Source organism: Benincasa hispida, chromosome 1, assembly GCF_027475165.1.
Source record: "Benincasa hispida cultivar pf3 chromosome 1, pf3_genome.v1.1, whole genome shotgun sequence".
Lineage (NCBI taxonomy): Eukaryota > Viridiplantae > Streptophyta > Magnoliopsida > Cucurbitales > Cucurbitaceae > Benincasa > Benincasa hispida.
The window spans coordinates 82,012,856-82,033,968 of NC_143478.1; the positions used below are offsets into that span (position 1 = coordinate 82,012,856).

The 21,113-nt window shown below is 34.1% G+C and overlaps 1 protein-coding gene across 3 annotated transcripts; it reads left to right on the forward strand.

Annotated features, from left to right (window-relative positions):
* Positions 1-16,157: 16,157 nt before the first annotated feature.
* Positions 16,158-20,484, forward strand: SHM3 (serine hydroxymethyltransferase 3). Of its 3 annotated transcripts, none has more exons than XM_039022054.2 (12): positions 16,158-16,321; positions 16,781-17,021; positions 17,267-17,459; positions 17,770-17,944; positions 18,029-18,146; positions 18,228-18,340; positions 18,442-18,564; positions 19,145-19,249; positions 19,356-19,442; positions 19,525-19,632; positions 19,717-19,789; positions 19,867-20,484. In XM_039022054.2, the coding sequence occupies exons 2-12, from the start codon at positions 16,808-16,810 to the stop codon at positions 20,139-20,141; spliced, it is 1,584 nt and encodes a 527-aa protein (XP_038877982.1). In that variant the 5' UTR covers positions 16,158-16,321; positions 16,781-16,807; the 3' UTR covers positions 20,142-20,484. The 3 variants fall into 3 exon arrangements, with proteins under 3 accessions (XP_038877982.1, XP_038877983.1, XP_038877984.1); XM_039022055.2 differs by having other exon boundaries at positions 16,160-16,316; XM_039022056.2 differs by having other exon boundaries at positions 16,243-16,483.
* The last annotated feature ends 629 nt before the right edge of the window (positions 20,485-21,113 follow it).

Genomic DNA, 21,113 nt, shown 5'->3' on the forward strand with positions numbered 1-21,113 from the left:
CTATAGATCCATAAGGTCCCCCTCGGTAGCTCAATTGGGATTATTGAGAATCAAATTAATTTTGGATTAATATAAATTGTTCAAATTAATTGAAAGAACTAATTATAAATTATATAAATGATATAAATTAATTATGTGATATAATTAATATAATGTATTTGGTACATTATAAGATAAAGTTTTATTTGAGTGGAAATAAATATTTAAATTTGATTCATATTAAATACTATAGCTTAAATGAGAGAATATCAAACTATAGGTTATATTATATATGATATGAGATAACATATAGTATAATATATGTGATGTATATAAAAACCATACATCGCATGTATTAAACTAAGGATTAATGGACCGGGATGAGTCTTTACATAAAACCGGAATGAAATAATCCTATCTATTACATTTTCCATCGAGTAAACCGATTCACAGGCGAACCGGTCTTGAACCGCCAAGAGAAGTCCATTGTTTAGTAAACGTCGAAGGTAGACGATCGCCCAATGTGCACTAGATGATTGGCGCAAAAGCTAAACGATTGCTTAGACGACAACGAGGCTGCAGAGCTTGACCGTTTAGGCGATCGCTTAACGCGGCGGAAGGTAAACGATTTACTGAGCATTGTTAAGCGATCGTTTAGTCAGTTACTAAGCGATAAAGCTTGCTGAGCTAAACGATTGTCTAGTGCGTGTATGCGTTAAACGATACGGAGCATCCCATCGTCTACATGACCTGATACTCGGTAATCGCTTACCCCATCGTCTACACGACCCGATCAACCCTTGATCGTCTTCTTCCTCGAAGAACTGCAACTCTTGCTCCGACCTTATTCACAAATGACTCAAGACTCAAACTGCCTTTGAAATATATACTCGATAATGATTATTAATGCCCAAAAACGAAGAAGCCTTTACAATCAACCGAGAATGTAAAAGAATTAAATAAAACCAAGGCAAACATCCCAAAAAACTCCAGTAATCTGCACATCCACAACAATTTAACGATTAAACAGAGCAGATATGCACCCATCAAGAATGTATATGTAATTTGTTGCAACAATGAAATTGGAATATCAGAACCTTGCTCTGATACCAATTGAAGGAACTCTTAACGAATAACATTTATGAACATGTTCAGATCTATCCGATTTCATTATGATCGAAATACAATAGATACATTTTAACAGATAGTTATGCAATTCAACACTAATTAACGGTATACTTGGATAAATAAAATACAAAGGAATGAGTTCTCATACCAGTTGAAGACTCTCTGTAAATACGAACTCAACGTAGCGAAAGAACCTCTACACGAACTTTATCGCCCAACAAATCAGTCAGCTACGGCAGCATGATCATCTACACTAACGGCAGCAACACGAACAAACACGAACAAGTGAGAAGCGGGGATGACACCACCAGTTAGAGCCTTTGGTATTCTCATGTATGGTCTTTGGTGAATTTAGTAGAGGTAGGAGGAAAGGCTGATCGTGTAGACGATAAGCAAGTGGGAGAGAAAGCTATTTGTATAGCGGAGTGCTATCGTTTAGACAAAGCTATACAATCATGTAGATTTTACTAAGCGATCATCTAGTGAAAGGTATATGATCGTTTAGAAAATGTGGAACGCTAGGCGATTGTTTAGACACGAGGTGTGCGATCGTTTAGACGATGAGACTCTATCGTATAGGCTCTCAAGCTAGGTGACTGATACGTTTTCACACCGATTGCGAATTTTTGAAATTTTTTGCCAAATGAAACAAATTTTCATTTTATTCTTCAGTTACCATAACCGAACACAGTTGCTCCCAACGATTGAGGAGAATATGTCGGCCAATTATCTCATAATTAACCAATTTAATAATAAATGAATATAATCATATTATATTTTTACCCTATAGTTTGATATCACATATCTACTATAGTAATTTCTTCTCCACTTGATATAAATCATATTTATATATAATTTTCTCCATAATAATGTATCTCATATATTTAGTCAATTATATCATATATGATTAACCAATTCAATTATATCATATATAATCGAACTCCCTCTTGTCAATTTGAACATTTTAAACTAACCCAAATACTGATTCTCGACTTTATCCAAGCTACCTAGGGGACCTAATGGACCTGTGGCTCGAAGCTCTAACGGTACGTGAATAGCTGACTAAATTCTTTAGCCACGAGATCCACCATCCATTAACTGCCAGACATTCCACTAAAGACAAACAGCCAAACTCTTATTACCACAAATATATTTTTGTATCCATCAGATATAACCAATCATGAGTACAATGACCCTTCACCGATGCTCGTAAGTACAGCTGGACCAATTTTCCGTTTTGCCCTCGTAGTTACATCTCACTTCTTAAGTACCATTGATGAACAATACAACATGTCCAACTATGTGTGAACACCTCTCGAGCCAAGAGAATGTGTGTAATGCCACATCGATCAAGCCCTGGAATCAACCCTTAAGGGAGTTATCTATCTACTTACCCTTGCCTTGGGGAAGGAGTAAATTTCATCTTGTGTAGCTGAGTTCCTAGCTCCCAAATCAGACGAATCCCCAAAATGGTAGGTTTGAATCAGCGACCTAGCCACTTGCACCCATACAAATCAAAGGACCGCCCTCAATGGCAGGAGTTCCTAACTCACTCAAGATTGGGGTAATGTTACCTATGGCCATCCTAGTGAAGTGAAGTCTTTGTCATAAACGGTATTATATAACGAGACGTAAACACTTCATGGTCAGGTCTTATACAAACTCTTTGTATAGGACGCCCCCGCTCACATGTCCCCTACATGAATGATCATGATCAGACCATCTATGACAAGTCACGACACTTGTGACCATTCCACAAAGCAGGTCGCATCCCTAACGTTACCAGGATAAGGTTTCTCTCCTATATCCATATACTACAAACCATTTTGGTTATCACTCAAGACATGATCCACTTGTATGTCACCACATACATGCTTAAGTTACATACAAATAACCGGGGATTTTATGTTTATTGGTTTGTGTAAAGCAAATAAAATATATAACTAAGCAAAATTAAGATGTGAAGTGAATATCATATATTATACAATACAAGCGTTCGTACAAACTATTTACAAACTACAGGACACGAGACTTTAGGGCATCAACCCCAATAATATATATATATATATATTATTTAAATAAAAATTTTGTTTTTGATTTATTTTTTAATTAATAAAGGGAGAGAGTTATGGAAATAATTTCCCCATATTCTCTCATTCTAAGTTGTGGGAGTGGGAGGTTATTCTAGATGATCTTCTTCCTCAATTTCACGTAGAAGGGTCCCTGATATTATCTTAAGAAATCCCTCTCAAATTCTCCTTCTCCTTCTGCTAAAATTATCATGAAGCCCACCCCTCTTCTGGATTCTCACCCTATAGAGAATACCAAGGTAATCGTGTGGTGGTGTCCGACAAATTGGGTTTTGGCATTGTTGTGTTTTTGGGAGTTCCTAATCCAAGGAGAGTACGAAGAGTTCGTGATTGGAGAGGAATTCAATAATAAATAGTCTTCAAGGGTAAGTATTCATAAATTCCTTTAATTCCTCTTATTTTATTGTTAATAGCATGTTGTAATTTAAATGCATATGTATCGTTTCCGTATTCTGAATTTCACGTTTATGTAAAAATAAAAATTAGGATACAATCCATTTTCCCTTGGGTGTTAATACATCCTTCAAGAGCATGCTTAACCTAAATTATATAGTAGATTCAGAATTTTATGTAATGACTCGACCCTCTAGGACTTAAGTTAGATCGTTACTAAACACATGCATGCATGGAACTTAAAACAACACTCTGTTATGGTGAAATAAATGCTAATTAAATAAGGTAAATTTAAAAGACTTTGCATTTAATTTCAAATATTAACAACAATGGTAGGTACCCATAAATCATAAATGATAATAAATAAATCTGGAAGTGATTCTAAATAGTAAGTTTTAAACATCAACACTGAAAGCTAAGAAAAACATGAAAATAAGTTTAAATCTCATGAGCGAAAGCATAAAACTGGTCCCAGTGGCTCGATCACGAATTTCGCTTGTCATTCCCCAGCGCGTCCTTACTCTTACCTGAAACATAAACATGAGAAAAGGGTGAGTATAATATACTCAGTAAGTAACCCCACTACTGGGGTCAGGCTAGGCATCTATGTCCTCTAGATACCTACCTCTAGTGGAACATATAAACTGCTCTAGTCCTCATGGGACACATACATACATGAAAAACTTATTTCCATCCTATATAGTTAAGTATGTCCACTACCTCTAGTAAGTCTCGTGGGACCCACAACCTCTGGTGAATCCCGAAGGAAACACAATCTCTTACGTACGCAAGGTTATGCATACACCTCTTTCGTATAGGCATAACCCACTTAATGTGTACCTCTTTCATACACATGGTTATGTATATATCTCTTTCGTATACACATAACCCACTGAATGTATACCTCTTTCATACACATGGTTACGTATACACCTTTTTCGTATACACATAATCCACTTAATGTATATCTCTTTCGTACACATGATTACGTATACACATAACCCACTAAATGTGTACCTATTTCGTACACATGGTTACGCATACACCTCTTTCGTATACACATAACCTACTGAATGTGTACCTCTTACATACACCCTAGTACCCTCTAGGTATGTATCACTTTCATACACACCAGCCCTAGTACATCTCTTTCACGTACTAGCGCCCTTGGACGTGCATCACTTTCATGCAGTCACATAGTCTGGAAAGGAAAAGGTATTGCATCTAACTTCATATTACAACATAATCATGAATTCTCTAAAATCTCCTGATCAAGGTCTTGATCATGTTAATTAACCTCAATATACGTAATTAATCTAGTATTAATGGATCCACTCTAGTACACCACTTTCATGCACTAACTCATGTAAACAATCAAACATTTGGAATTTCATTATACATCATATAGCTTACACACTTTCATAATAAATCACATAAATAAGCACATCAACAAAATGCTCCAACTTTTACCCAACCTTAAGACATTCCCGTAGTAGTGCCGTTTAACTCATAATTTAGGATCATGCTTAATCGTTCTTTTAATATATCACAAAAAATTCTAAATCATACTCATACATTAACATGCTTCAGACATATTATGACATGCTCATATATCTTTTCTAAATAGTCCATTAAATCTCAGAACAGTCAAAATTATCCTAGTAACTAGTCTTACCATCCCCAACATAAATAATAAATTTATCGACGTAAAGGCGGTTCCAGTAGTAAGATTACTTACCTTAACTTGGTAAAAAAACGCAAAATAAAATCTCCTTAGAACTTCTTTAGCACACTTGAATCAACCTAAAGTTGTGGCTTGGTCACAGACAAATTCCAATACTTGATTTGATTAGCCAATCGATCTTCACCAATTTCTTGCAAAACAAAATGGTATCTAGATTAATGGTCAATGCCTCAAAACTTCCAAACCTTGAATCTAAGTTTCAAACCAATTATAGGTTATTAATTTAACCCAAAATCAAAGGGGTGAACTTCATCTCCCAAATTATAAGGAAAAATAAGTCTTACCCAAGGTTTTCCCCAAAATTCCAACAAAGATCAGGGCAATGGCGGTCGACGACGCATCGACTTGTGGCTGCCATAGATAGGCAGCGTGTGTTGCTGTTGGATGACATAAATTGTTTAGGCTAGTGGCTGGTAGTGAGGGTCTTGCATGAGGAGGGTTTGCGAGAGTGGGAGAGAAGAGGAATTTCTAGTTTATAGATTTTATTTAGCAGCGATTACGAATAAACCAGAGCTTCAAACAACGATCCAACCATTCAAAATGGAACTCTATATGTCTCAGGCTGACCAAATTTGAGCACGATCCAACGGTTCAACCTCTAGCAATTTATAATTTTGTGGAAGCTGTCGCTGAAAAACCGAATTGCTTTCTCCCCAAGTTTTGACCTCTTTTCACCCTCATTTAATTTCGAAAAAAATATCGATTCTTTTATTTTTTTTTTCCAAAGTTTGAAAAGATAAATAAAATATTTTATCACAATATCTCCAAAATCTCCAAAGATTCTATTAAATTTAGAAATCAATTACTTTTCAAATTCTCTTAATTTAGGCTTCAAAAACCAAAATTAAAGGGCATAAGACTCATCAATTTGATACAAAATAAATCCTTCCAAATATTTAAATCAATTCAAACCCACATGAAATTAATTATCTTTTTTTTTTTTTTTTTTTTTAAGTTGGCCCTAAAATCCAAAATCAAAGGGAAGCAAAATTCAATATTTTTAAGATAATCCGTTCGAATATCTAATCAATTAAATTCAATTTAACCAATAAATTTTTTTTAATTATTTCAATTTAACCCCAATTTTCCAAATGAAAGGGAAATTTAAACTCAATAATTTTAGATAATTAACTTAAATTTTCCTGAAATTCGGGATGTTACATTTTAGTTCTCTGTTTTTATTCTATGTGTTTTGCTAGTGTATTGGTATTTTGAATTCTAAATTAATTAGAAGTTGACCCTTGGTTCTTCTGCTGCGTTAGGACTTTTATCCCTACAATTGGTGTCAGAGCATCTCGTTTAATTAATTTAGAAATTTTGAATTTTTCATTGGACTGGTAGGTTGAATTGCATTATGGAATGTGATTTGTGAATGAATGTTTGTAGTTTAATTTGACCTTAGATTTACATGTTTTTTATTTGACCAAATTGTAAAGGCCACTGGGTTTTTTTGGGCATTTTATCATGTAAATCGAGTCTTTTATAAGTCCATGTCTAGAATTAGGATTGTTTGCAATGAAGATCGAGACCAATTTTGGCCAAAATGGTTGAACAGATCGTAGTATTGCCTAGAATCTAGTTTTAGAATTTTGCGTTTCTTAAGGGTTTGCGAAGCACGCGTGATAACGAGGTTTGGGTTGGTTCACAGTCCGGTCCGGTTCGACTAGGTTCAAATTAGTTGGGTCCGGTTTATGTTGGATTGGCTTGGTTCGGGTTGGTTTAGTCTGGTTATGGAGTGGCAAAAGATGTTTTAGAACTTTTGCAAACTTAATATAATGGTGATTGTTAGTTGTAGTGATTGTTAGTTATGTAGCTTATATTTGTTGAGTTTTATGTTTTAAAACTCGTATATAGTAAATTTTATCATTGACCGTTATTAATGAAGAGTTATGGATGTTAAATCAATAAATGTTATTGTTTGTATTATTGTTTATTTTGTCTCAATAACCTTAAATCCAATAAACTAACATCCAAGGTTATTTTATGAGTTTTTAACCATATGTTGAGATATACAAGGATCAATATTCAAGATATAGCCTAATGGGTCAATAGTATAAGGATAAGGTTGGGTACCTTATCCTGGTAATACTATGAATACACCCCACTTTGTATTTGATACAAACGTAATGATCCAACACATTCATGTAGGTGACATGCGAGTGAGGGTATCCTATGCAATGAGTTTGCATAAGAGTGGACCGTGAAATAGTAACCACTAGATGTAATGACAATACCAGCATATTTTTGTGGATCATAATGTGGTTAATATATAATTTATTATGAATATGAACTATAATTAAATTGGAAAATAATATTTGAATATGATTCAAATTAATTAATTCAAGTGAATTAGATTTACTAATTAATAGAGAGATTTTGCACATATACGTGAGATGTATATGATAAATAAATATATACATTAAATTGTGTTTAATGTATAAATAGTTATTTAATTATTGTGCAAATTAAAATAAAATAAGTGTAATTTAATTAGACTAATTAACTAAATAAGTGTTATTTAATTAAATGGACTAATTAATTAAATAGTTGTTATTTAATTAATTATAGAAAAGAAAAATATTAGGAAAATGGTTGAACCCTTCTTTATATAAAGACCTCCTGATGGCCCTTTGGGAATACATCGATACACAAAACACAATATACAACACCATAGTGTTATTATGCAGAATTTTCTTTAAGCCATAAAGAAAATTCTAACTACTCTCCAAAATTATTTTCTCCTCTCCCTTTCCCAATAGTTAGATACAACCTATTCCTCTATTGGAATCCCAGTGAATAATGAGGTTACTCTCGTGGATGTGTTCAAGATTGTTAAAGAAGTTGTTCACGATCAAGATTGTTAGAGAACTGTTCGTTGGACCTAGGAAAAGATTGTTCGTGGCACTTAAGAATATACAAACGTAAGAATCGTTCTAATCTTTTCCCTATTGCATGCTAATTTACATGTTTGTATTTTATTTTAACTCAATGATTATGTTTCTGTAAAAATCGAATTGTGAGACGCAAGGCGTCATAACAAAACGCTTCTGCTGCGAGACTCGATCTCCTTTCAATTGGTATCAGAGTCAATTCCTTATATCTTCGTTCTTCGTATTTTTCAAAACAAGATCGTTTAGAGGCGGGCTTCATATTCTGCATTATGGAATGTTTGAATGTTGGTTTACAAAATTGAATGTTTTCGATTTTGGCATTAGATCACTTTTTAATTTAATTAAATTGTAAGGGTCCGTTGTATTTTCTAGGCAATTTATTTCTTGCTTCGAGTCTGTAAATTCATATCAATCAATGAAGTATGGTTGTTGAAGAGATCAGGAAGAAACAAAAGTGTTTAGGCACAGCGGAAACCATAACATACAGAACCCAAAACGTATTTTAAAATGTCATTTAAAATCAAAACAATTTTTTTAATAAAAACGGAAAATCAAAATAGATTAAGCATGCAATTCGAGAAACAAAACCTATAAAGAGAAGAAATCCTACCTTGCAAACCTTTTGGGAATTATGTGGAATTTTTTTGTACGAATTAGGAATGGGCACCACCACTCGAAGTCCTCCATGTTCTTACAAGAAAAATGAGATTTGAGAATTGTGGGTTTCTCTTTAGAAATTTGGAGGATTTTGGGCAGAGAGTTTTTGCTTCTACAAAAAATAAATAAAATGTTCTTCTTTTTGCATCCCTTTCTTTTTTTTTTCTTTTTTTTTTAATACAAAGAGAATGAGAGAGAAGCAAGGAGACGTGGGATTCGTCCCACGTCTCCAGTAACTCCCTACATGGGGAGTTACATTTTTATTTAATTAAAATTAAACAATACTATTTGTTTAATTTAACTAACTAAATAAAAACCAATGACCATTTAAATCATGTTTAAATGATTCACTCTCACATAACCTATAATTTTAATGCGCATCTAATGTGCATTTATTTTAACATATAATTTTGATTTAATCAGTTTAATTAAATTAAATTAACTAATTAATTAATCATCCAATTAAATATCACATATTTAATTTAATTTTCCATTTGAATCATATTCAAAAACACTTTTCTCACTTAACCTATAGTTTTAATGCGCATCCAATGCACATTATTTTTATCCTATAGTTTTCAATATAAATCTTATTTATTAAAATATTTGAACTCCTTACAATTATTTTTTCTCTCATTTATTATTTTTGAATCATATCCAAAATTAATAATAAAGTCTAAAATTAAACTTTATATTAAAATGTATCAACAAAAATCTCAATTCTGAATTTAAACATTTCAAATTTAATTTAATGACAAATTACCTCAATACCCTTTACAAGCTAGGAAGGAGACCTAATGGACCTACAGATCAGAAGCTCCAACGATGCGAGATTAATTGGTTAAACTCATTAACCAAATTAATCAATATTCGTTAACTATGGTTACACTCCACTAAAGACCCACAACTGCACTGTTCTCACTATAGATATGTTTCTGTGTCCATGGATATAGATCAATAACAACAACTTAGTCTTTCACGAGTGAACGTAACACCAGGGTCAAATTACCATTTTACCCCTAGGTTATCTTTACATCTTTAAGTACCAGTACTCCTCTAATGAATAACCTGTTTATGGTCCAACTATTAAATAGAAACCCTTATCGGGTCAGTGAGAGGGTAGGGCCATTTGTTCAAGTCTCGAAGCACCACTTAAGGGAACACCCATCTATTTACCCTGAAGTATGGAAGGAGTGAAATTCATCGTGTATGATTATGTTCCCAGCTACTCGCTCGATCTTATCCCCGAAATGGTAGGCATATTAAGTCGGTGAACTGACCACTCTTACCCATACAAATCAAAGGACAATCCCTTGTGATACAACTTGAACATTACTTAGGTTTAACTGAAACTCGGGTTGTCACACCAGATGATGGTGTTGAAGGTCCATTGTCCTATAAACAGGCGATGAATGACGTAGACAAAGACTAGTGAGTCAAAGCCATGGGCCTTAAAATGGAGTTCATGTACTCCAATTTAGTACGGGAGCTTGTAGATTTACCTAAAGGGGTTAAACTCATAGGGTTTAAATGGATCTACAAAAGAAAGATAGATGTAGCTGGAAAGGTACGGACCTTCAAAGCTAGATTTGTAGCAAAGGGTTATACCTAAAGGGAAAGAGTTGACTATGAGGAAACTTTTTTCCCTGTTGTTATGCATAAGTCTATAAGAATTCTCTTGTCCATAGATACATATTATGACTATGAGATATGAAAAATGGATGTCAAGACTGCTTTTCTGAATGACAATCTTGAGGAGAATATCTTTATGTCTTAGCCCGAGGGGTTCCTAACCTAAGGTTAGGAGCAAAAAGTTTGCAAACTGAATCGATATGGGTCGAAATAGGCATCCAGATCTTAGAACATTAGATTTGATGTAGCGATCAAATCTCCTGGTTTTGATCAAAACGTTCATGAACCCTGTATCTACAAGAAAATCATCAACGATAAAGTAGTTTTTTTAATACTTTATGTAAACGATATCCTACTCATTGGGAGTGGTGTAGGGTACCTTACTGACATTAAGAAATGGCTGGCAGCCCAATTTCAAATGAAAGATTTGGGAGAGACGCAGTATGTACTTAGGATTCAAATAATCAAGAATCGCAAGAACAAAACGCTAGCTGTCTCAAGCAACTTATATCGACAAAATGTTGACTCGATATTCGATGCAGAACTCTAAGAATGATCTGATACCTTTCAGGCACGGGGTTCACTTATCTAAGGAACAATGTCTTAATTCATCTCAAGAAGTTAAGGATATGAAACATATTGCGTATGCCTCAACTGTGGGCAACTTAATGTATGTTATGCTTTACACTAGGTCAAAAATTTGTTATGTAGTTGGAATTGTCAGTAGGTAGCAATCCAATCCAAGGCTCTACTACTGAACAACGGTTAAGAACATCCTCGAGTATCTTAGGAGAACGATGGACTACAAGCTAGTGTATGGAGCTTAGGATTTGATCCTTACAGGATACACAAATTCTGATTTCCAAACTGACAAAGATTCTAGGAAATCCACGTCAGGATCAATGTTTATCCTGAACGGGGGAGCTATAGTATGGCGTAGTATCAAACAAGGATACATTGCAGATTCCACTATGAAAGGTAAGTATGTAGCTGCTTGCTAATCAACAAAGGAAGCAGTTTGGCTAAGAAAGTTCTTAAGTAATTTAGAACTGGTTCAAAATATGAACTTGCCCATCGCCTTATACTGTTACAACAATGAGACAGTAGCCAGCTCCAAAGAACCTCACAGTCACAAATGAGGAAAGCATATTAAGAGGAAGTATCACCTGATATGGGAAATTATGCAGGAAAATGTGATCGTCACAAAGATTGTCTCAGAATACAACATTATTGATCTATTTACGAAGGCTCTCGCGACTAAAGTGTTCGAGGGTCATCTAGAGAATCTAGGTCTACGAGACATGAACCTTGTATAATCTAGGGTAAGTGGAGATGTATAATGGATATATGGATGCCCTAGTTTATTGTATTTAGCATTATCCTGCCTTTTGGATTGTGTACGACCCATTGACTAAAGTTTTAGTTCAAGTGGGAGTTTGTTATGTTTTATGCCCTAAAACTCATAGATAGTAAATGTTATCAATTGACCGTCATCAATAAAAAGTTATGGATGTTAGATCAATAAATGTTATTGTTTGTATTGTTGTTCATTTTGCCTTAACAACCCTTAATCCGATAAACGAACATTCAAGGTTATCTTATGGGTCTTGAACTGTATGTGAAGACATACAATGATCAATGTTCAAGATATAGCCTAAAGGGTCTATAGTATAGAAATAAGGTTGGGTACCTTATCCTGGTAACACTATGGATACGGCTCACTTTGTATTTGATACAAACATAATGATCTAATACGTTCATGTAGGTGAACGTGAATAGGGTGTCCTATGCAATGAGTTTGCATAAGATTAAACCGCGAAATAGTAACCACTATATGACATTGTTAATTAGCTAGCTTCTATTTCAATAGGATAACCTAGGCGACTTAGTTTTAATCTTTAGTATATTATGAACTCCTGTTCATGAGGGATTGTCCTTTGATTTATATAGGTAAGAGCGAATAGTTCGTCGACCCAGAAAGTCTACCATTTTTGGGAAAAGATCGAGTGGGGAGTTGAGAACATAATAATACAATATGTTCACTCATTTCCGCCTTAAGAGTAAGTAGATAAATGTTCCTTTAAGTGGTGTCTACGAGACTTGAACAAAGAGCCCTACCCTCTCGTTGGCTAGAGAGGGTTTCTGTTTGTTGGTTGGACCATAAACAAGTTGTTCATTAGAGGAGCACTAGTACTTAAGGAGTGAAAGGTAACCCAAGGGTAAAACTGTAATTTAACCTAGTTGGAGTTACAAACACTCGTGAAGGACTAACTTGTTAGTATTGGTTTATATCAGTGGACACATAAATATTTCTGTAGTGAAAAGAGTGCAGTTGTGGGTCTTTAGTTGAATATACCTACAATTAACAAATAGTGATTAATTTGGTTAATTAGTTTAGTCAATAAATCTCATAAGCTTCTGATCTACAGGTCCCTTCGTTAGTCACTAGTGGATCTTAAAAGGGATAATTTTAATTGTTCAAATTAATTTGAGGAAACAATATCTTAATGGGGTTAATATATAATTAGCTATAGATATGAACTATAATTAAATTGGAAAATAATAATTGAATAAGATTCAAATTAATTAATTCAAGTGAATTAGATTCACAAAAAATTAATTAATAGACAGGTTTTGCACATATACATGGGATGTATGATAATTAAATATATACATTAAATTGGGTTTAATGTATAAATAATTATTTAATTATTGTGCAAATTAAAATTAAATAAATGTTATTTAATTGGGCTAATTAACTAAATAGGTGTTATTTAATTAAATGAGCTAATTAATTAAATATGTGTTATTTAATTCATTATAAAAAAAGAAAATATTAGGAAAAGGACTTTACCATTCTCTATACAGTGACCTCTTTATGACCCTTTTGGAATACACTGGTACGCATAACACAATACACAGCACCATAATGTTTGTGCAGAATTTTTTTATGCCATAAAGAAGATTCTCTCTACTCTCCAAAATCGTTTTCTCCCCTCCCTCTCTCAATAGTTAAATACCACCTATTCCTCTATTGGAATCCTAAAGAATAACGAGGTTACTCTCGTGGTAGTGTTCGAGATTGTTCAAGAAATTGTTCATGATCAAGATCGTTAGAGATCCGTTTGTTGGAACTAGGAAATGATTGTTTGCGGCACTTGGGAATCTACAAAGGTAATAAGCATTCTAATCTTTTCCCTATTGCATGCTAACTTACATGTTTATATTATTTTTTAATTCAATGATTATGTTTATGTAAAGATCGGATTTTAGAATGCAAGACATTCTAACAAAACGCTTCCACTGCAGGATTCGGTCCCTTTTCAATATTCCTTCCATAATCTCTTCGGACGTTGTCAATTATATCCTTTGGGCGATATGATTGATCGACTTCATTGTATTTGGACTGATTAAGTGTCCAATAACCCAACTATTAGCATGTCGATGATTACCACTCTTTATTTCAAGGGTGCATGTGTGTATGCTTGGATGCTTCATTACTTTGAATGAATCACTTCCTACCAATTTTTTTTGCATGGACTCGCCACAAACATTCCTCCACTAAATACCGGATGGTTAACAAGTTTTTCTCGACTTCTTTACACGGTAATCAAAATTCTTTCTTATCGCAATCACTGAAAATTTAACAAATAAATCATATTTGGAAAAGAAAATCTGACCAATTTTTATAGTCTCGTCATTCAGACAGTTGTGAAGTACTGAGATAAGTTCATCATAAGATGAGCCATCACATGCTCTAGGTACATCTATGAATGGTTGGGTATGAACATTTGGCTGTACTGGATATGAGGGCATCACCATTAGTGGGACCGGAACAGGTGAGGTTGGAATATAAACAAAAGGTGTTGGAACTGGTTGTGGACCTAGAGGTTGTCCGTATCCATAGTCAGTATGAGTTTGTGAAGTTTATCTCGTTTGGATGTTGTGACCCATCCAAGTTTCATTTCCATCATCCCCCAGGTTACATGGCTCGATGTTCTCATATAGTGAAGACATAGTGGGAATATTGTCTTGATGTAGTTAGAACGCCAAAGTTATGACAAGTTATAATGGTTGGAATGATCAGATTGCCCTGATGGTACATGTTATCAGTGTATGTTCTATGAATATCATGCAGTGTAACTGATATAAACAAAAGCATCCACGATGCACCAATGCCTTAAAAAAAAACTAAGGTCTTCATCATCGACTATATCGATCAGAGGAGCTTGGACCAATAGATCGTAATAACATTTGATGTGTATGTCAAATATGTTCTTATTGATATTCAGTCGTTGGCGTGGATGACTCACTAGTTTACTACACGATATATCGTATAAAATCTTTAGACTTTTCATGTGATCGCCAATATAGTTACTTCCGGTTTGGTCGCACTCCCCGTATTATACAAAGATGCGAGGATCGATATTCAGTCGTTAGCGTAGAAGACTAGTTCACTACACGATATATCATGTCTAATCTTTAGACCTTTTATGTGACCGCCAACATAGTTACTTTCGGTATGGTCCCACTCCCAACTATATTGTACAAAGATGCAAATTGATGTCATTGATTTACAATACACCAATTATAATAAATCAATCAAACCTTGATATTATAGAAACAAAAATGTGTGTGGTCAAAGATCGCCTACAAAAGGGTATACGATCGTATATTGTAAGGTACACGATCGTATACCACCACATATACAATGGCATACGATCTAATATCTAATAATACACGATCGTGTATATTGTGGTACACAATCATGTACCTCATGATATACGATTGTATATAGTGGTACACGATCGAAGAAATAATAGTGAACGAACTTCTAAAATTTTCGGTTAACACTTACAGTATTTGTTTCTGGATATATAGAATGACTTTATTTGAAGAATGCTCACTTTAGACCCATAAAATAAATTAAATGGAGTTGAAAGTGATTTATATTTGACTGAAAGTGATAGTGTTTGAGTGAAGCTGAAGAGTTGAAAATGATATTCCATTACTTGTCTCGTGGTTAAGATCCAATAACACTGAATTCTAATGGTACAGTGTTGATTGAGAATAAATAGTTGCATTCAATTATGGTGGATTATTCGATGGTTGAAAATGAAGATCAAATGATAAGAGTAAAAGGAGGAAGAGTAGAATTTAAAACGAGGTGTAAAATGGTATTTCACATTAGAAAATGTCAGTGAGAACAAAATTTTTAGAAAGAAATCATCCATAGAAAAGTTGTTAGTTTTTAGGTTATCTTGTGAAATTTTTCAAAAATTTTCTCATCATTTTTTAAGAGGTATAACCTTCATATTTACCTGTTTTATGTTCTAGATTTTTTTTTTCCCTTCAGCGTGCTGCTCCTTCTGAGCCATTTTCTGAATGGGGCTAGAGCAAAGAGAAAAAAAATAATCGAACCGAATCGTGCACATTCTTAATTAGATTCACTTTTTTCCATTTAAAAATTACTCTAAAATATGTCGTAAATTTGTAATTTTAAGTTCGATTAAATATAAATTTTCAAATATTAAAGAAAAAAAATGTATAATTAAAGGGTTATTGATAACTGCTGACATGGAAAAGACACATCATGTTGTGACTAGATAATTACTATATAGTCCTTTTGGCCAAGCAAATTACAAAAGCTTCCAATCATTTTTAAATTCTTCGGAACCCTACTCATTCGGCGACTCTATATATACGAGCTTAAAAATATCAACAAATTAAGAAATTTTTATAACTCATCCGTCTTGCTTGCAAGGCTCCACCGTTCGTCCGCCGCCGCCGCCGTTGTCGCCGGTCAGGTTTCCTTCTACAATCACTCAATCATCATCTCACTTTCTTTGAGTATTTTCCGTCCGTTTCTATATTGTCTGACTTTGGCTATTTCTGATTATCCGTTGAAGTATTGGGATTAATGGTTTTTATTTTCACCTGAGAAGAATTTCAGAGCGTGTCTCGAAGTGGTTCGTAATAAACTAATCAGCTGTTATTTTTAAAAGCTGTTGTAAATATTATTGTTATGAAGTTTTAAATAACGCTTTTATTCTTGAGATTCGATAATATCAAAACTCTCTCTGATTATTCGAGAGATTATATCAGTTTGTGGGTCACATAGAAAATAACCGTGCACCCAAATACAGTATTAGACTATGTTGCGTGTTGTTTTTGAACTTTTGATGTTTGATTGAAGTTATTGGTGTTCTGTTCTGTTTTGACGTTTGGTTGTTACTGAAGTTCGTTTTGTTGTATGAAATTTGTAGGGCTTTGTGAAGATTTAAGTGGACAGAATGCAGGCTACGAGTGGTGCTGCAGTGATGGGCTCTCTGCAAGTTGCTGTTTGTGCGAAGGGATCATGTTTTCCTTCAAAAAGTTCTAGCTGTGTGTTTCCGCAACACAAGAAAATGACCATCTTGAAACCCTGTAAATCCTCTAATGTTGAAGCAAGCATGGTTGCGGGGAAACCATCATCTTCTGTATCTGTCACTGTTCCGGAAATTGGAGGTGAAATATTATCAACTCCATTCACCAATGTTATGATTTGTTTGAAAGAAATTTGACGTATCTGCTTGACCCTTGTTAATAGAATGGCTCGAAAACTTGACTCTTTCCTTGGAGGAAAAAAGTATACTATATTTCTTTTGTTTCCTAATCTTAGATTAGCCAAGTTGGTTCTTATGAATGATAAGAATTTAAGTTTGGTTGAGTGGGAGAATTTAACTTAATTTAACTTTATTTTCGTCATGCAGGTGTAAGCCAGTTTGTAGACCACGCCTTGAGTGAAATAGATCCCGAAGTTCGAAGTATTATTAATAAAGAAAAGCAGAGACAGTTTAAAAGCCTTGAACTTATTGCCTCAGAGAATTTTACTTCTCGGGCAGTTATGGAGGCAGTAGGATCTTGTCTCACAAACAAATATTCAGAAGGATTACCTGGAAAAAGGTAACATTTCTTCATTTGAAGTACTATGGATGTGAATTCCAATTCTTTTTGGGAAGGTTTTGAGATTTTTTTGTCGTTGAGAGGATTATGCAAATTAAGGGCGTGTTTGGATTAACTTTTTCAAGTGTTTAATTTTGAAAATGTCATTTTGGAAAAAATTAAAGTGTTTGGCAACTACTTAAAATAGCTTTTGAAGTGTATTTTAACTAAATTTTATCAAAAGAGTTTAAATAAAAATGAATTTTTTCAAAAACAATTTTTTCTCTAGTCAATCCAAATATGTCCTAAGATTTTTTATCCTGCATCTCAGGTACTATGGTGGTAATGAACATATCGATGAGCTTGAAACACTCTGTCAACAAAGGGCTCTAGCAGCATTTCATTTGGACAATAACAAGTGGGGTGTAAATGTTCAACCATTATCTGGTTCACCTGCTAACTTTGAGGTTTATACTGCAATTCTTAATCCACATGATCGGATCATGGTGAGTAGCCTTATGATTACTTCTTTAATCACCGTGTTAATATAGACAATTGTTAATGCTAATGATATTGTTAAATGACTTTAGGGTTTGGACTTGCCTCATGGAGGACATTTGTCTCATGGGTTTATGACACCAAAAAGGCGGGTGTCAGGCACATCAATTTATTTTGAATCTATGCCTTATCGTCTTGATGAGACTACAGGTACTTCCCATGTGTGGTACAGGTTTTTTTATGGTCTCTTCCATGGTTTTTGCATTCTAATTTAGGAGCAAACTCTTGCAGGCATTGTAGATTATGACATGCTTGAAAAAACTGCTAACTTGTTTCGACCAAAGCTGATTATTGCTGGTGCTAGTGCTTATCCACGAGATTTCGACTATCCTCGCATGAGAAAAGTGAGGATTTACCTAAATCTAATGCTGTTCGTCATTTTACATCGAGTGGCTCTGTTTAGAAAAAACATTAATGAATGACTGACTTGATTTAATATGGGTAGATTGCCGATGCTGTTGGTGCTTTTCTCATGATGGATATGGCTCACATAAGTGGGCTTGTTGCTGCTTCTGTTGTTGCTGATCCTTTTGAATACTGTGATATCGTGACCACAACGACACACAAGGTATAGTATAGATTTTGCTCATGGATGCTTCCTTTTAAGCACGTGCTTTCCTCTAAATTCATTTCGTCTTTTAAGATATGAAATTAGTATATTTGAGAGCCAAACTTAAAAGGGGAACATCCTATCGGCCGAGGCAGAGAAAACTAATACCAAAAAAATAATCCAAGTTGATATTAACATTAAGAAAAATACCATGATTACAAAAGAAAGTCTCATTGTGAATGACACTTGTACAGGAGTTCAAGAAAAGTTGAGAGTTATTGAACCCTTTGGTTTCTTTGTAACTATAAAACACACAAGAGTTCTAATCTCACACTTCCAAAACACTGTCTCTTTGTCGTTCAGCCACCAGCCCAAGAAAGCTTCAGGAAGCCAAATATATGACTTTTCTGGAAATTGTTTTAAAAAGAGAGATTAAATTTATTTCATATTTATTTGCCTATATTGAATTTTGTCGTTCTCATGTCATTTTGCTTTCTCTTAGAACATATTAGCTTATGTAATTTGGTCTGTTGCTGGTTGCTCTTCACATAAAAGAAATTGCTTTCTCGGCCTAAAAGAAATGTCAAATTATGTGCAGTCTCTGAGAGGTCCGAGGGGTGGAATGATCTTCTTCAAGAAAGAACCTGTGCTTGGAGTTGACTTAGAATCTGCTATTAATAATGCCGTGTTCCCCGGATTACAGGTTGGTCAACCAGTCTTGTGGTATCACATAAAGAAGAGTTTATTAGCTTTACTACATATTTTGTCTTCAGTTCTTAAATATTGTCGATTTTATGGTTGTCATACAGGGTGGTCCTCATAATCATACAATTGGGGGACTAGCTGTATGCTTGAAGCATGCACAATCCCCAGAATTTAAGGTCTATCAGAACAAGGTACTTCACTTCCTCAATGATCTAAACATGGTGCAAGACACTGTTTTCTTATTTTCTAACAACGTAGCTCTTCATACTTTAGGTCATTTCCAATTGTAGAGCTCTTGCAAGTCGACTTGTCAAGTTGGGTTATAAGCTAGTTTCCGGGGGAAGTGACAACCACCTAGTTCTTGTAGATCTCAGGCCATTGGTAAATCATTGTTCCTCATAAATATGCTTTCAAATAACGACCTAAGGAACCTTAGGTTAATCTATAAGTGAACTCTGATGACAGGGTATCGATGGTGCTCGGGTGGAGAAAATTCTCGACATGGCCTCAATCACTCTCAACAAGAACTCGGTACCTGGTAATGACCCATATTTCAGCAGGCTGATTATCATGTTCAATTTCCTTGGCACTAACTCTGAGCTGGTTTATGCATAGGTGACAAGAGTGCTCTAGTTCCAGGAGGCATTCGAATTGGGTCGCCTGCCATGACCACCCGAGGATTCACTGAGAAAGAGTTTGTAGCGGTTGCAGACTTCATCCATGAGGGTGTTAAGATAACTCTTGATGCCAAACCACTGGCCCCAGGATCAAAGCTCCAAGACTTCCTCAAGTTTGTGACAACATCTGATTTCCCTTTGATCGATCGAGTTTCAGATCTTCGCGCAAGAGTCGAAGCTCTTACCACTCAATTCCCAATGCCTGGCCTCTAAGTTTTTCACTTTAGAGAAGGAAATGGTTCCAAATTTACAATAACAACTGACCCAAAACGGGGACAAGGTCGGATAAAATGTCACATGTTCAAGGACATGTTTGTGTTGATTGTAGTAATAATACAAATTAGATAGTTTGTAACATTTTTATTAGCTGTTGTTGCAGCGATGAGGCTCTGGTGGGAACTGTATCATTGATCGATTTCTCTTCCTATGTTTTTCACTTTTTTCTCCTCTTCTTTTCTGTTGCAGTTACCATTCGTTAGAGGTGTTTGTGTTTGGGTTGGGTTATCAATTTATTTGAGTTGGATTCAAATAAATGAAACTTTTATCGGTTGAGTTAGTTTGTGGGTTTACGTAATATAACCCAAATTAATCTAAAGTAACTCGAATTTATTATTAACTCAAAAATATATTTTTTTTTGTTATTTATAATACAATTATTTATACATATATCGATGGGTTGTTTTTAAATATAAAAAATAATAAAAAAATTTAGAACTATCAATGATAGATGTTGATAAACACTGATAGACTTTTATTATTGTCTATAAGTGACATTGATAGATACTGGTAGAAGTCTATCTGGATTTATCAACATTCATCATTGATAGTTCTAAAATTTTGCTACATCTTGTAAATATTTAACTATTGAAATAATTTTTCTATATTAATTTTAGTTTTATTTAATTTAATTATTTTTTTAATAATTTATTCTCCAACATCTCTTTAAAAAGAAAATTTTCATTATATATATTGAAATTGAGTTGTTAATCTTAATTCAATATATGAAAATATAATTAAATTAGATTTTTATATATTGATATTATATTTCTTTCAAAAAAAAATAAAAAAATGACTTGAGTAATTTGAACCAATCTAATTCAAATATTTCATGGTTTGATTGGATGAGATTCATTTTTTAATAAAGATTATTTGAATTGAAAGAAATTTTCAATCCAAACAATTGAG

What these genes read in the sequence shown, in the direction of transcription:
- SHM3 (XM_039022054.2), top strand. Translation starts at nt 16,808, where the DNA reads ATGCAGGCTACGAGTGGTGCTGCAGTGATGGGCTCTCTGCAAGTTGCT. An exon ending in GAAGGATTACCTGGAAAAAG is followed by an intron (nt 17,460 to 17,769) that starts GTAACATTTCTT and finishes CCTGCATCTCAG; the next exon opens with GTACTATGGTGGTAATGAAC. An exon ending in TTGTAGATCTCAGGCCATTG is followed by an intron (nt 19,633 to 19,716) that starts GTAAATCATTGT and finishes CTCTGATGACAG; the next exon opens with GGTATCGATGGTGCTCGGGT.